General features: G+C 43.6%; 1 protein-coding gene across 1 annotated transcript in view; it reads left to right on the top strand.

Moving 5' to 3' along the window:
* The first annotated feature begins 5,317 nt into the window (after nucleotides 1-5,317).
* The window catches only part of LOC134571807 (cytochrome P450 2K6-like), an 89,968-nt gene continuing 77,446 nt past the window's right edge, over nucleotides 5,318-17,839 (top strand). Inside the window, exons 1-4 of the mRNA XM_063430410.1 lie at nucleotides 5,318-5,509; nucleotides 11,526-11,688; nucleotides 11,909-12,058; nucleotides 16,336-16,496. Coding sequence (XP_063286480.1) covers nucleotides 5,318-5,509; nucleotides 11,526-11,688; nucleotides 11,909-12,058; nucleotides 16,336-16,496 — 666 coding nt within the window. The remainder of the gene's footprint in view (nucleotides 5,510-11,525; nucleotides 11,689-11,908; nucleotides 12,059-16,335; nucleotides 16,497-17,839) is intronic.

The raw sequence follows: 17,839 nt of genomic DNA, 5'->3' as shown, positions 1-17,839 counted from the left end.
GTGAGGAGAGACGACTAAGGGAGGGAGTGGGATGGAGGAGAGGCCACTAGGGGAGGGTCGGGGGGTGGAGGAGAGACCCCTAGGGGAGGGGGGGATGAGAAGAGACCACGAAGGATGAGGGGGGAGAGTAGAAATCACTAATGGAAAGGGGTGAAGAGGAGAGTACACTAATGGAGGTGGGGGAGGAGAGTAGAGACCACTGGGGGGGGGGAGAGGAGGGACCACTAATGGGGTGGGGGAATGGAGAGATGACTAATGGAAAGGGGGGAGGAGAGACAACTGGGGGGGAGCAGAGGAGAGCAGAGACCACTAAGGGGGAGGGGGGAGAGGATAGATCACTAATGGAAAGCGGGGGAGAAGAGGAGAGTACACTAAGGGAGGCGGGAGAGGAGAGTAGAGACCACTGAGGGGGGAAAAGGAGAGACCACTAATGGGGTGGGGGAATGGAGAGATGACTAATGGAAAAGGGGGAGGAAAGACAACTGGGGGTGGAGCATAGGAGAGTAGAGACCACTAAGGGGAGGGGGGAGAGGAAAGATCACTAATGGAAAGGGGGGAGAAGAGAAGAGTACACTAATGGACAGAGGAGGAGAAGAGAGACCACTAAGGGGCAGGAGAGAGCTCTATGGGGCAGGGTGTTAGGAGAGAGCACTAAAGGATGGGGGGAACACTAAGGGACGGGGGGAGAGGGTAGGAGAGAGCACTAGGAGACAGGAGGGGAGAGCACTGCGGGAAATGAGCGGGGAGTTCACTAAAGAACAGGGGAGATCACTAAGGGACAGTGGTGCAGGGGAGAGCTCTAAGGGACAGGAGGGGAGGGGAGGGCAGTAAGGGACAAGAGGGGCTGAGGAAGGAGGGAAAGAGAAGCACAAAGGGGCTGGTATGACCTCAGCCTCTATCCTACCCCACAAACTCTCCCTTTAACACTACACACACAATGCTTCCCTATACATACACAGAAACACACAATGCATCCCTACACATACAGAAACACATCATGCTTCCCTTACACACAGAGAAACATACAATGCATCAATTACACACAAAGACAATGCATCCCTTGCACACATACACAGAAACACACAATGCCTCCCTTATACACACATAAACACACACACACACACTGCTTCTCTTACACACACACACACACACAGAAACACAATACATCTCTTACACACACACGCAATGCACCCCTTACAGACATACACACTGCATCCCTTACATACACAGAAACACACCTTGCATCCCTTACACATACAAACACAGATTCACACAATGCATCCCTTAAACAAAGCCAGAAACACACTGAAACACACAGAAACATACACTAACGCACACTGCTTTCTATCCCTTACACAAAAACACACTGCATCCACTACACACACACACACACTGCATCACCTACACAAACTGGTGTCCCTATACACTACATTCCATAAGCACACACTTTAGATCCTCTACACCAGTGTTTCCCAACCCAGTCCTCAAGGCACACCTACCAGTCCAGGATTTAAGGATTACCCAGTTTTAGCTAAGGTGTTTTTAGAAAAAAAGAAAAAACACCTTAGACAAAACTGGGTAATCCTTAAATCCTGGACTGGTAGGTGTGCCTTGAGGACTGGGTTGGGAACACTTCTCTACACTAACACGTAACACATCCCTTATACACTCCACTCCCTGTGAGCAGGGCCGGTGCTTGGATTTTTAGGTACATAGGCGAAGATGCATTTTTCCGCCCCCCCAAAAAAAACATCTTCACCTATGTGCCTCTTAACCAGCCCCGCTCCCCTCCCCGACCAATAGTGGTCCCTTCCTGCCCCTTAGTGTTCTTCTCCCCTCCCCCCTCTTTTCCCTGTCTCTTGGTGTTTCTCTCCCATTCCCTCCCTGTCCCTTGGTGCACCCCACACCCCATTAGTGGTTACACTCCCCTTCCTGGTGTGCCTTCTACCTCTATTGTTGCATTGCCTAGCGGAGCAGATCCCCTAAAGGAGCTTCAGTTTTCTGTACCCGGCAGAACTGACAGGGAGTGCTCTCTCTGTGAGCACCTCCTGTCAGTCTGGCCAGGTACAGGAAACAGAAGCTCCTGTACTGCGCTCTGCTCCGCTACACTCTGTACACACTGACAGTCACACGCTCAATGACAAACACACAGACGTCACTGACAGACACAGACTCATTGACACTCATTGACAGACACACGGATAGTCACACACATACTCAATGACAAACATACTCTCACTGACTTGACAGACACACACTCATACACTGACAAACACACTCATCATACACTGACAGACACACTCCTAAACTCACATGCACACACACACAGACGCACTCACTCACACACGCTGTCACTCATAGACGCACGCTGTCACTCACAGACGCACACTCTGTCACTCACAGACGCACACACTGTCACTCACAGACGCACACGCTGTCACTCACAGATGCACACGCTGTCACTCACAGACGCACACGCTGTCACTCACAGACGCACACGCTGTCACTCACAGACGCACACGCTGTCACTCACAGACGCACACGCTGTCACTCACAGACACACACGCAGACACTCACAGACACACACGCTGTCACTCACAGACACACACGCTGTCACTCACAGACACACACACAGACACACACACTGTCACTCACAGACACACACACTGTCACTCACAGACACTCACAGACACACACACTGTCAATCACAGACACACACACTGTCAATCACAGACACACACACAGACACTCACAGACACACACACAGACACTCACAGACACACAGACACTCACAGACACACACACTGTCAATCACAGACACACACACAGACACTCACAGACACACACACTGTCACTCACAGACACACACACACAGACACACACAGACACTCACAGACACACACACTGTCAATCACAGACACACACACAGACACTCACAGACACACATCACATACATTCACTAATTATTTTAATAAATATACATTTCCCACCCAGCCTCCTTACCTGGAGAGCTGGTGTGGATGATGCATCCTTCCCTGGGGTCCTGCTGAGCGGCGTGCGGCTGTGCTGTGCGGAGATCAGACGCGGCGAGGGAGCTCTAATCTCACCGCTCTGCTCCCTTGCACGCTGTCTGCTGATACTGCGGGAGCCGGAATATGACGTCATATTTCGGCTCCCGCGGTATCAGCAGACAGCGCGCGAGGGAGCAGAGCGGTGAGATTAGAGCTCCCTCGCCGCGTCTGATCTCCGCACAGCACAGCCGCGCCGGGGGCCGAGATGGTGGCTGGCAGGAGGGAGAGCTTCCCTCCTGCCGGTCACTGAAATGTTGCGCCCCCAGAGCCCGTGCGCCCTAAGGCGGCCGCCTGTGCCGCCTTATGGATGCGCCGGCCCTGCCTGTGAGCAATCTCGTGGGTGGAACATGTAGATGGACTTATGGGTGGGCCTTATGGACATACTCACTGTCAGGCCCTGGGGGCCCAGACCTTGAGCTGTGCAAGGGGCCCAAAAAATTTAGCTTCTTCACGTTCCCCCAGAACATTGACTTTTGTGACCAGAGTTACAAACAGCCAGCAGAGATCCTGTTCTACACCAGACCAGTGGAGCCAGACTGCAGCCAGAGCCCATCACCATCCTCATCTGGTTGTAAGTAGGCAATCTAGTATATTATCAGTGACACTAATCTCTAATTTACCTCACATTAAAGTGACACTATGGTCCCCAGAACCACAGCAGCTTAATGTAGTGGTTCTGGTGTCTATAGCCTGTCTCTGCAGGATTTTTAATGTAAACACACACTGTGTGCAGCACTGGCGTTAGTTTATATGGCAGATCATATGAGTGGGGCATTGTGATGTTACATGGGGGGGCGGCAAATCTTTATTTTGCCTAGGGCGGCAAAAATCCTAGGAGGAGGCAAACCTTTGCAATAATCATGCTGTCTAATCTGCATCTTGATATGCCACACCTGTGAGGTGGATGGCTTATCTCGGCAAAGGAGAAGAGCTCACTAACACAGATATAGACAGATTTGTGAACAATATTTGAGAGAAATAGGCCTTTTGTGTACATATATATACAAAAGGGCCAATGGGTCCAAGACCACCCAGGTGCAGTGATGAATGATAAAAAAGGTAATTACTTTCCTTTTATGCTTTAGGTCGTAGAAAAAGGATTCCTCTTAATCCTCAACAAACAGATAAATATATACAATACACCTAAATAAAAAACAAAGAAAGAAATACCATATAGCAAAAGAATGGCCCCTAATGTTGGAATACACTCACAAGCTCAATGAGTAGATCAGGCACGTCAATATGTCTTGAGATCTGAGATGACGATCATCCCCAGAGGATTTAAAGACATATTGACGTGCCTTTTTGTATATTTTTTTCGTATATCCTTTTGTGTACATAGAAAACGTTTTAGATCTTTGAGTTCAGCTCATGAAAAATGGGGGCAAAAACAAAAGTGTTGCGTTTATAATTTTGTTCAGTGTAATTGAGTTTCTCGCTTGCTTGGAAGGATGACCTATGAGGGGCGCCTCTTAACACCCTAATTAAACCTAGTATGCCTCTTACCCCCCTTTCACGTGTGTGCCTGTACATTGAACCCATTGTGTGCCTGTTACATACCTTGTCCTTCGTTTGTCTCTTATCCCCTTGTTACCTCTGTTATTACCCTTTATCCTTTGTTTATCTGTGCAGTTGTTCTGGGACACACGGAAACCAGGTGTGTTTGTGTGTGTTTATAGGTGATGGAGTATATATGTGTATGAAATCACTGAAAGAGAGCACAACAGCCCAAAGGGGTTTATTCACTAAAACTTACATTTTTCAAAAAATAAAATGCAATTGGAAAAATCAAGGATAAAATAGTTGATCTGAAAATATTCTTCAAGCCAGCTATACTCACAACTTGACCACTTTAGCCTTAATTTTGACACTCCGTTCTAATGCTCTCTATTGGAAATCTGACACAAACAAAATAAATAAATTATTACAAGAAACAAAAGCAAAACACGAACATCTATAATCTATGCAACCTCCTAACGCATATTGATTTTCCCTCTACACAGCTAAATACATTAATTGTCTTGGACAAAACATTATGTGATCATGGAGTGTACAAAGACACAAACTATTTATTGCATAATCAAAGAGGGATAAGTGCAGGTGTCCAATGGTGTCAGCCAAGTGTATTATTAAAGATAAGTAATTGGAGATTAGTTTGGTTAAGAAGAGGTAAATCCATGTATATATTTAATGACATGCTGGTAATATGCTCAGAAAGTGTTTGATTCTTCATACATCGTTTCATTATGTCCATTATCGCACACTTTGTGAGTGCCGATCTACTACTGTATCTCACAACATGTATCATGTTTTTTATCTACTGGTGGAACAGCTCCAAAAAGTCTGCAGAAAAAATGCCTCCTGGTCCTTCACCGCTTCCTGTGATTGGAAATCTCAACCTGATAGATCTGACAAAACCGTACCAGTCTCTGATGAAGGTAGGAAATGTCATTAAAGATCAACATTTCCAATGTTTCTATATATATATAAAACAAGAGTATGACATGATTGGAGTCCCAACTGTATTAAACTTGTATCTTGCTATTTGGTGCTGTCATGGGTTCACTAGGCTATTGTCACCATTCCTTCAATCCTCCACTAATCCGAGTTCCAGATGTGCTGAAAAGTGTAAGAGCTCTCTCGATCAGTGTAGAGTTTCCGAAATTTAATGGATGCAACCAGTCGTATTGGGTAGAAGATGAACTGTTTTATTAGAGCCAAGTTGCCTGCTTATATACACAACCCTCAGCATGGGGTCTCCATACAATACAACAGGCGTCTCTGTGTCTGGGAGATAAGTGAGTTTGCCTTTGCTTAAACGAATTATCTTCCAGGCACTAGAGGTACAATACATTACAACATACAACAAAATACATATAGAGATATATAGATAACCCCACATGTATTATATCCCTGGATTGCCCGGATCTGAGTGCCCAAGTTGTCCAAATAGTGCTCTAAAAAGCACTCTCCTGACTTGTCTGGAGACGGAGCAGGCAACGGTATGATATTCATGGGGGTTCGCGAGGCAAAGCATCCGAAATATAGTTCCACAAACTCCACGACCAAGTACCGCTGCCTGCGTTCGGGAGACAAAATGTCCGCTATTTACTAGAGCACGTGTTTTCGGTTACATGAATGAGAGCACTTAAGTTAAGTGTTTCTGTGAAGTTAATGAGCCGGGGGGTGGTCTGTGTTTGGTAGTTGGAAAGTACCGAACCAAAAGGGAAACAGGTGGGGTTCGGTAATTTGGGGAAAGTTAAAAAGGGGAGTGTATAAGATAAGTCATGCCTTCCGTGACAGGTGTAGACTCAAACAGGATAATTCATGTGTTAAATAACTGAATAGAGATCTTGAGTGTAGCTCAGACCATACATAGCTTACCTTATTACTGAAGATACTTTAAATATATTTTCGAACTATATGTTCTAAATGAGTGGGATTCAAAGCTGTCCTCAGAATGCACAGGACTCCCAAGACAGAGAAAGCAGTGGAGGCTGCTCCATCAGAGCTGCAAAAAAAAAAAAAAAAAAATTCCAATTTATTGACATTGTAAGGAACTCTGAAGTATGTGCTAGAAAAAACATGCATCTGTCATCCTTATATTTGCAGATTACATTCTCACCTTTATTGATGACCAAAGATGCGCCTGGTTTTGAACAGGGCATTGCATCTCGTGGGTAGAACCCAACAAGTCAGAGGAGAGAGGGCAGTGTCCCTCATATTTAAATTTCACCAGCTACCACTGGTTAAAGGACCACTATAGGCACGCAGACCACTTCAGCTTAATGAAGTGGTCTGGGTGCCAGGTCCAGCTATGATTAACCCTACCTGCTGTAAACATAGCAGTTTCAGAGAAACTGCTATGTTTACAAATGGGTTAATCCAGCCTCTAGTGGCTGTCTCATTGACAGCCGCTAGAGGCGCTTCGGTGCTTCTCACTATGATTTTCACAGTGAGAAGACGCCAGCGTCCATAGGAAAGCATTGAGAATTGAGAATGCTTTCCTTGGACTGGCTGAATGCGCGCGTGGCTCTTGCCGCGCATGTGCATTCAGCCGATGACGGCCAAAGGAGGAGAGTCCCCAGCGCCAAGGGAGTCCGGCGCTGGAGAAAGGTGAGTGGGAGTGGGAAGGGAGTGGGACCCTGAGGATGGGGGCACCCTCAGGGCACTATAGTGCCAGGAAAACGAGTTTGTTTTCCTGGCACTATAGTGGTCCTTTAACCCCTTAAGGTCATGATTCCCTTTTATTTCAGAAGTTTGGTCCTTAAGGGGTTAAAGGAGCACTCAAATATATACACGTATTCCCAACGTTCGTGTTTTCTCCTGCATGTTTAGATGTGTGGTCCTATTGTCACAGCTTGCTGGACTGTAATAGGAAGCCCCTCTAGTTGCTGTCTGTGTGACACTTGCTAATGGTGTCCTTAGTGATGAATGAAAACACTACCTTTTTAGAGAAAGGCAGTTTTCTTTTAAATGAGAGACTGCAGAGATAATCTCTTTGCACCAAAACTACTAAATTATGATGATGTGCTTCTGGTGCTTAGAGTGTCCCTTCCAGGATTATTCACATATCATGGCCAGCTGGTGTGTCCTGATGGCAAGTGTGAAAAATACTAGGCCAGTGGTCCCAACCCAGTTCCTAAGGCACATCATTATCCCAGGATTTGCCAGTATCACGATTGAAACAAAAATGGGAAAATGTCTAAATCTACTTGACAAATCCAAATTGAAAAGTTATGCACTTCGGGGTAAAGAATGCACAAGCAACTTAGTTACACCCCATATGGTAGTGAATTAGGGACAACAACAGACGAGAAGGATTTGGGAATTGTTATAGACAGCAAACTAGGCAACAATGCGCAATGTCAATCAGCCGTGGCTAAGGCCAGTAAGGTATTGTCATGTATAAATAGGGGCATAAATTCTTGGGATGAGAATATCATTTTGGCACTGTGAATATGCTGTGCAATTTTAGGCACCTGTTCTAAAGAGTAAATTGTGTCACTAGAATAAGTGCAGAGGCAGGCTACAAAATTAATAAAAGGAAAGAAACATTTTAGTTATGAAGTTTAAAAATGTAAACCTCTTTAGTTTAGAAAAACTGCACCTCAGAGAGGATATGATAGCATGATACAAATATACCCATGGCCAATACAAACCATTGTCTGGAAATCTATTCACAAACAGAACTAAACATAGGATACATGTTCATGCATTTAGACTGCTAGAAAGAAGATTTAGTCTAAGGCAAAGGAAAGGTTTTTTTATAGTAAGAAAAATAAGGATATGGAGTTCTCTGCCTGAAGACATGGTTTTATCAGAGTCTATACATGTGTTTAAACAGCAACTGGAGGCATACTTGCAAAAACAGAATATTCAGGGATATAATGTTTAATTTGTGGGGTAATTGCTTCTTGATCCCTGGATATCCAGAAGGATTTTTTCTTAGTTTGTTGCAAAATTGGAAGTGCTTCAAACTGAGTGTTTTGCCTTCATTTGGATTAACAGAAAAAAAATATGTGAGAAAGGCTAAACTTGATGGACACATGTCTCTTTTTAGACTAAGTAACTATCAAAAGTCATTAAAAGGATAAATTATTGGGAGCAAAAAACTATGTAGAGCTTGTGAGCATACTGGCCCCATATGTTGGTCACTCAGACCACTTCAATCTCTGGCACATCTATTAGCACTAGAAGTAAAGTCTCAGTGCAGCAGTGCAGCAAATTCCACTCTACCAGCCTCAGGGCACTGCATGAGCCCACATCCTATGCCCTCAAATCCAGCACTTCAGTGAGGTGCAAACAGTATCCCCAGAGAGGCCAATATGGCATTCCCATCATCGTTGGTCTACTCTCATGGATGCAGGGCGGTGATGGGGAGTTCCACTCCATGAGTTTAGAGGCTTAGTTACGTGAGTATGGAGTCCAGTCTCAAGTGCTGTTTGCCAAGTAGTATTTGGTCAAAATTCACCTTCTCTTGCTGGGGCATAATTGCATTACAGTGGGACCACATGAACCAGGATAGAGAGCATAAGTTGTTGTATGCCTTGTTAATAGTGTCTTTTTGCAAGTTTAGAATTTTATCCAATCTCATAGGGGGTTTTAGCGGTCATCATCTTAGAAGCCGGTCTCCCAGCAGGGTTTGACAATTATTGTCCACAGAGCAATTTCCGAGTACTCCAGTGGGTACCGGGATAACCCCCACCGGTCCAAAGTGGGGAGGAAACGGGACCAGCAAGATGCTAGTTTTAGTTGCCGATGTGCAGCATTCATATTATAGAATCCACTTCACTTTCCGTCTGAGTAGGCTGCAGTCTCAGAGATCACGATTTTCCTTCCGGTGCTCTAAATCTCCTGTTTCATGGCTGATCAGTAGCACCGGTAGTTGCCTGTATGGTGTGCTGTTGGTGTAAAAAGAAATGTAAATATAAGTAAATAACAGCAAGAACCCTCAGGAACTGCTCTGACATGCCGCCAGCTGGGCAGATTTTCCTGCAATTGGAGCTGAAGACCTTCTTCATAGTGCCCAATAGGGCATTTTACGCAAGAAAGGTTTCCCCTCTCCAAAGGGTTAAAGTAACCCTTCAATTCCATGCAGTTAGCACAAGTATTTAATTATATCTTTGTAAAATACTCAGAAGTGATACACCAACTTTAAATTAATTATAGCATGAATTACAAAGGCTCTGCAGAGATGTAAATTCACCTTTTGCTTTTCAATGGGGTTTCTATTCAAATAATCTACTCTACATTGACGTAAACCACAAAAGAAACTGGGTTGTGAGAGATTCTGACATTTTTTTCCTCTAAATTGATGGAACATATGCTTAAAGGGACACTATAGTCACCTGAACAACTTCAGCTTAATGAGGTTGTTCAGGTGAGTGCTACAGCTACCCGGAGCCTTTTTCTTGTAAGCACTGTATTTTCTGAGAAAATGCAGTGTTTACATTGGAAGCTTGGAACACCTCTTGTTGCAGTCAATCAGACGGCCACCAGAGGGACTTCCGAGTTCAGAGGCCCTAAAAAGGCCTCTCGTCCGATGCATTCTGGGTGAATGCATCAGACGGGCTATCAGCACACAAAGCACTGTGAACGCGCTTTGTGTGCTGATAGCCTGTCAGCACTGCTGTGGGCGTGGCTTCAGCTGACAGCTTCAGCTGAAGCCCGAACCCACAGGGACGCTTACGGTCCACAATAGTGGTTGAAGGGGGGGGGGGAGACCTACTCTCCTCCCCCCCCCCGGCCCCCACCGCTGTGCGGCGGGTGGGGGCCCTAAAATTATCAATAAGGGGGGGACCTATTGTCCCCCCCCGGCCCCCACCCCTGAGCGGTGGGTGGGGGCCCTAAAATTATCGATAAGGGGGGGGACCTACTGTCCCCCCCCCGGCCCCCACCCCTGTGCGGCGGGTGGGGGCCCTAAAATTATCAATAAGGGGGGGGACCTACTGTCCCCCCCCCCGGCCCCCACCCCTGTGCGGCGGGTGGGGGCCCTAAAATTATCAATAAGGGGGGGGACCTACTGTCCCCCCCCCCCGGCCCCCACCCCTGTGCGGCGGGTGGGGGCCCTAAAATTATCAATAAGGGGGGACCTACTGTCCCCCCCGGCCCCCACCCCTGAGCGGTGGGTGGGGGCCCTAAATACAAAGGGGGGGGGGACCCTAGTTAACCCTCCCCCCCCCCCCCCAAAAAAAATTATCTCCCTACCTACCCCCCTCACCCTAAAAATAATGAGGGGGGGAACATTAACTAAAAACCTGTAAAAAAGAAAAAATGAGATAAAATCAACTTACCATTCGATGTTTTCTTTCTTCTAAAATCTTCTTTCTTCAGCCCAAAAAAGGCCAAATAAATATCCATAATAACCGACGCAATAAAAAAAAAATAAAAAAAACGAGCGCAAAAAAAATAATCCGTCTTCACCCATGGAGGGCTCCGCGCAGACTGAGCTCCGCAGGGTGGGGAAGGCTTATAAAGCCTTGCCCCGCCCTGCAATTAGGCTAAGAACACTCTGATTGGTGGGTTTAAACCCCCTTATTGATAATTTTAGAAAGCGAGCTGAGCTGTCAGTCAGACAGCTCAGCTCGCGAACGCGCATTCCGCGCACATGCGCGGTAAAGCGCTCAGGTTCTTCATAGGGCGGCATTCAATGCCGCTCTATGAAGAACGCGATTGGTCCAGCGCGAAGCCGTCCCATTGGGCCCCGCGATTTCGTCATTTTGACGAAAAAGGGGTCGCGGCCTAGCGGGGAGCTCGGCGCTGGAACGGAGGTAAGTTTTTAATATAAAAACACCTCGAAATTTATTTTTAATAAATGAAAGTACATATAAAAGCAAGAAGGAAGGCTGGGGGACCTGTCTTTCTTGCTTTTATATGGTGACTATAGAGGTGAGGTTTTAAGGTGAGAATATATCAAGCCAAAGACCTGATTTAACCTGTTTTGTGTTACAGCTGTCGCAGAGGTATGGAGACGTTTTTACGGTACACTTTGGGCCAAAGAAGATTGTGGTGGTTGCCGGGTATAAAGCTGTAAAGGATGCTCTTGTTTCTCAAGCAGATGATTTTGGAGAAAGAGCAGATATTCCAATATTTACAAAAATGACCAAAGGAAATGGTAAGACATTTTACAGAATACTTAATTGAATACTACTTATTTGTAACTGTTGTAAACATGTTTGCATGAAAGAGTATTTAGTAGTATTAGTTTACCCACCATTGCCAGCCATTGACTTGGTGGATGAAATTAACATTTCTGGTTCAGATTAAAGGTTCTCAGGGCGATAGCATCTTTTACCTACCTTTAGGGTGATAGTATCTCGTACCTACCTTTTCAGGTATTGTTTTCAGTCATGGTGAATCATGGAAGCTCATGAGAAGATTTGCGTTGTCTACACTACGAGATTTTGGAATGGGGAAGAAGACAGTAGAGTGTAGAATTCAAGATGAGTTAGATCCTCTCATCAAGTATTTCCAGTCCCAAAAAGGTAAGATTCTGGAACACTCACTTTCTTCTTAATTTTTAAGGAAATACACTGACATTGAAATTATAGTCTAGAATCATCTATTACTTTTACATTTGTAATCTCTGTACAGGGATCTTTAGAGTGGCTGCTCGTAAATTTCATAACGCAGCCAGTGCACGGTCCTTGTTCTTCTATTATTTATTTATAAAATATTTTACCAGGAAAGATACATTGAGATTTCTCTCGTTTTCAAGTATGTCCTGGGTCCACAAATCATTGCATTGTTACAGTTAGTGTACAATAAAATACAAAATTAATATACAATATATACAACATTTAACATAGAACAGGTAGGAAAAATATAATCAACCATGACAGGTACATTCTGTTTTGAGGTATGTAGAGATGGATCTCTTAAAGGACTTTAAACTTAGGGAAGATTTTAATTTGTGCGGGAGGTCGTTCCACAAATGCGGTGCTCTGTAGGAGAAGGAGGATCGGGCTGCTTTCTTTTTGTATTGAGGTAGACTAAGTAAAGTGTTGGTACTGGATCGGAGGTTGTAGGAAGTGGGAACAGCCGGGGAAAGCATTGCGTTCAGGTAGGGTGGGAGTTTCCCAGAAAAGCTCTTAAACACAAGGCTAGAAAGATGAAGGGTGCGTCTGGATTCCAGCGACAGCCAGTTTAGTTCTTTTAGCATGTCACAATGGTGGGTCCTGTAATTACATTGTAGCACAAATCGGCAGAACGAGTTATACAATGTGTTGAGTTTATTAATGTGGGATTGCGATGCAGATGCATATACTACATCCCCATAATCAATGATTGGCATCAGCATTTGCTGTACAATCTTTTCCTTTACTGAAGGGCTTAGGCAGGATTTGTTTCTGTACAGGGCACCTAGTTTTGGATAAAGTTTAGATGCAAGCTTTTCTATGTGCAGGCCAAAAGATAGATTGGGGTCTAACATCATACCCAAGTATTTGAAAGAGTGGACTGCGGTCAGTGTGCCATTTGAAATTGTTTTGATGGATAGGTGAGAATTGTGTAATTTGTGTAATTTAGGTACTGTTCCAAAGATCATTGTGACAGTTTTGTCAGTGTTCAGGAACAGTTTGTTTTTTGCGATCCACTTTTCAACCTCTGTAAACTGGTCTTGGAGCACAGCCTCAAGCTGCGGTAGATCGGAATTGCTCGCATAGATTACCGTGTCATCTGCGTACATGTGTACATTTGAGGATTTGCAGACATTAGGCAGATCATTTATAAATAAAGAAAATAGTAGGGGGCCGAGAATGGAACCTTGGGGAACACCACACGTGACTGGGAGAGGGAGGGAGTCGCTGTCAGAAATGGACACATATTGCGAGCGTTCCGATACATACGATCGAAACCAGTTTAGCGAATGATCACCAAATACCTGAGTTTTTGAGTTTGTGCAGTAGAATGTCGTGGTCTACTGTGTCAAAGGCCTTGGCAAAATCAAGGAAAATAGCTCCAGTTAGGTCTCCTTGTTCCATGCCAGTTTGGATGTCATTGCAAACTTTTAAGAGGGCAGTTGTAGTGGAGTGATTCTGGCGAAAGCCCGATTGATCAGGGGTCAGATAGTTTGATTGTTGGTAATACTCACATAGTTGCGTATGGACACATTTTTCTAAGATTTTTGACAATACCGGGAGCAATGATATAGGGCGATAGTTAGAAACCAAGGTAGTGTCACCACTTTTATGGATAGGCACTACTCTTGCAGTCTTCCAAAGTTTGGGTATGTATCCAGACACCAGGGATTCATTAATTAGAGTTGCGACGGGTTTAGCAATTGCCGGTGCACTGAGCTTCAACAGCATTGCTGGGATTTGGTCAGGTCCGGACTGGTTTTTCATTTTTAGATTATTAAGATGTTTTTCAATGACACTAACAGGTACAGGTCTAAAAATGAACTTGTCTATATTGGGCGTTTGCAAATTTAGTCGGTCCTGATCCACATTTGTAGTTTCAGGATGTGTGCCATTTATTAGCTTGGCAATCAGGGCAGTAGAGCATCCGACAAAATAATTGTTAAAGGCATTTGCTACATCTAACGGAAGTTGCAGGGTTTGGTTATCCACTTTGACAGTGGAGGGTTGGGAGTGGATTGGGGGAGTTTGTAGTTTATTTATGACTTTCCAAAAGTTTCTAGGGTTTGAGATGTTATTGTTCAGATTGTCATAGAAATATTGGGCCTTGGCCAATTTTGTTTGTTTTGTGCATATATTTCGCCATTGTCTATATGCACAGTGATCATTCATAGAGCCAGTATGCTTAAACTTTGACCACAAAGAATCCCGAAACTGGTACATTTGGATGAGGTCAGCTGTGATCCAGTTCATATGTGCTCCTTTTACTCTCACCTTACGCAGCGGGGCATGCAGATTCCAAATTTGTAGGAGTTCAGACTGAAAGAATTCAACAGCACAGTCTAGATCCGGGATAATGTTTAATCTGTGCCATGGGAGGTTCTTGATGTCCTTTAGAAAGGATTCAAGATTAAATTTTTTGAAGGACCTTGTTATTTTAACCTTGGGAGCGGATTTAATAGCCTTAATTTTGCGCACACAGTACACTAAACAGTGATCACTGAAAGTGTTTGGGAGAACACCGGCCTCCTGGATTCTATCAGGAGCAGTAGAGAGAATCCAATCTAGCAGGGTATGGTTAAGGCTTTTAATGTTTATGCGAGTTGGGGAGGAGATTAATTGTGTTAGCTGCAAAGTCTTAAAAAGGGTGCACGAACTATTATTTTTAGGATTCAGCCAATCAATATTAAAATCTCCAAAGACCAACAGTTCACTTTTAGGGTTTTGAGCAATGGTTTCACTAAGGAGATGGGCTATGTCAGAAAGAGTATGCACAGGGGAGCTAGGTGGGCGGTAGATTCCTGCAACAATGATTGATTTACTGCACGGGATCTCAATTGTGCCAGAGAGGAAATCAAAGGTTGCAGGAGGATTAAGCTTTTGTAAAGGGGTAAACTTTATGGAATTGTCAACATAAATAACAATGCCTCCTCCTCTCTTTGCTCTGTCATTTCTAAAACATGAATACCCCTGTATTGCAATAGCGGTGTCTGGTATTTTAGTTGTTAGCCAAGATTCTGAGAGCACAATGATTTGTGGTTTGTAATGGGAACACCAGGCTTGCAGTGCATCCAGTTTAGGGAGTAAACTACGGATGTTGCAGTGCACAAAAGAGAGGCCTTTTTTAGTGGGGAGATTAGGACTAGAATTAGCTGGGGGACCTGGGTTAGACTCCACATCATTTGCAAGGGCGAGTAACATAAGGAATAGGAATTTGGACATAATTTTTGTTTGGGCACATAGTGAATGGGATACTTTATAATTTTGTGAGGTGGGGGTAGGAGGGCTATTTTTTAGAACTCTCCACCAGCACTCAGCAGATAAGTTACAGGAACAAAGCATGCCATGGTGTATGATAATTTGTTTTCCAGTTTGAGGTGTGTGCTTATGCTGGTAGTGGTGTGAACAAAATTGAATTGAAAAAAGGGTTATTAAGAATATCAGTATGGTTATATTTGGATTCATGTTAGTGGTATGAGGTGTGTAGTTGAAAATGAAAAACAGAAATTGTGAAAAACAAAAATTAAACAAAAAGTATATAGTATTAGTGTGTGAGATATCTATTTGTAGGGAGAGAGGGTATGTGTTCTATAGAGTTAAAAGCATGGAAGGGTGTGATGATCAGTGTTTGCACCTGTCAATTTCAAGAGGTTGAAAGTTATGTGGGAGACTATCTATAAATGTAGAATTAAGCATGGGGTGGGTGGGCGAGGGGTAGGGTGGGAGGGGCCCAAGTCTTCCAGAAGGCTACCTGTTTCAAATGGCCATGGAACAGCTGATGGAGCTCTGAGTTCTATGCTGGGCTTGGTATGTTTAAAAATCAGACTGTGGGAGAGAGATGTATATTAGGGTCAGATGGGCTAAGAGAGTGGGGGAGTATTGATACCAGACATTTTGTATTGAGTCTTGCAACCAAGGACAGGCAATTTTTCTATGTGCGCTATTGTAATTCAGATGTTACCACTCTCTAATACAGCATTTAATATTGAGCCCAGTAACTTTAACAGGGCGTTAAACCATGGACATAAATGTAGGATGGGTGGGAACCCATGATGGTACCACATTGACAGTCACCAAGCTTTGCTGCTTGGGTATCTGCTAGTTACGTTTTTTACGGAGACTGCATGATGGTACATTTGACTTTATGTTTATGTTAATTTTTTTTTCTGTCGTCATATTTTCAGGAAAACCATTTGATGTAAAGATTATACTGAACAGTGCTGTGTCCAATGTCATTTGTTCCATTATATTTGGAAAAAGGTTTGAGTACGAGGATGAAACCTTTCTGACACTGATCAAAGTACTGAATGAAAACGCTAAACTGCTTGGCACCCCAAAACTCCTGGTAATCTTTAATTTGTTAATTTTCTATGTTTTTTTCTGTATTCGGTATTTTCTGTATGTATAAGGTCTGTTATAATAATTTTTTAATGATACACAGCGGTGGGTTGTTCATAGGGAAACGTGAGTTACCACTCAGTCAGAATATTGTTTTGTTGAATAATAACAAAACAAAGATATTGCCAGTAGTAACGGGCATTTCTTCCAGAGGGTAGAAAAAATACAGAAGACAAAACTGTGATGAGCCTTTATCTTTAATTACGATTTATAATGTGTTAGTCAGATCTCTGGTACTCAAAGGGTTAAATAAAAGAAATAAAGACATATCTTTTATTTTAACAGACATTTTGAAATGTCATTACATTTGGGAAGTGAGGTTTACAAAGAAAAGAGCAGAGTTACAATTTAGATGTGAGATGGATATTTCCTGGGTTCTTGATGTCCTCATACATTTAAAAAGGGGCCAGGAGATGCTCAGTCTCACATCTAAATTGTAACTCTTTATGAGAATATATGGGCCCATAAGAAGGTCCATAGTTAAATGGATATCAATGTAGATGTGCGTTAGGCATCTTCTGGGTCCTTGGGGTCCAAGGAGATGCTCAGTCTCCTGGGCCCATATATATATATATGTATACGGGCCCACAAGGAGGTCCATAATTAAAGGAGACTGGGCATCTCCTGTGTGATTACCCTTCACCCCATGGCATATATGGGGATAAATGATGGGTAGGGGCCACTCTTCGGGCCTCTGACAGATGTTACTGGGCTTCAGGAGAACCTACTTTTTATTATTTAATAATAATATTCTTTTTGTTTTATACTAGATACATGCCTATAGATCAGTCCTCAGCTCTCTTTTATTACATGTTGAGCATGTTAATTACCCGCTCAGCATGTATACATTGCACTTTCCTTTCTACAGAGGAGAACAGCACATTGCATGGCTCTTGGCTGCAATACTGAAAAGGTTAATTTGATAGTTTAGCTGTCCTAGCATTGACATCAGAAAAAGGGTTTGAATTTAGTCACTATCACATAGCCAAATGGCATCGCGGTTTCTATTGTTTCCGATAGAATGATTACTCTCTGGTCAAAAACTTTTATAAATTGGCATTGCTGCAAAGTTACGTCAGTTAGTAAGTATCAATTCTGGCATTCATTTACAGCCGTTTCAATAAAAAAGCCATTTGTCTATTATATATCAACCCCCTTGTTCTTTGTCCTATATTACAAGCCCTATATTACACATATAGTTTATATTTAGTCATTATATTTATGTTTACCCTATACTTTATTTATTAAAATCTGTAATAACTGTAATACGTTAGTACCATTCTGAGTGGA

This window comes from Pelobates fuscus, chromosome 8 (assembly GCF_036172605.1).
Source record: "Pelobates fuscus isolate aPelFus1 chromosome 8, aPelFus1.pri, whole genome shotgun sequence".
NCBI classification, from domain to species: domain Eukaryota; kingdom Metazoa; phylum Chordata; class Amphibia; order Anura; family Pelobatidae; genus Pelobates; species Pelobates fuscus.
This window is presented reverse-complemented; position numbering and strand designations above follow the sequence as displayed.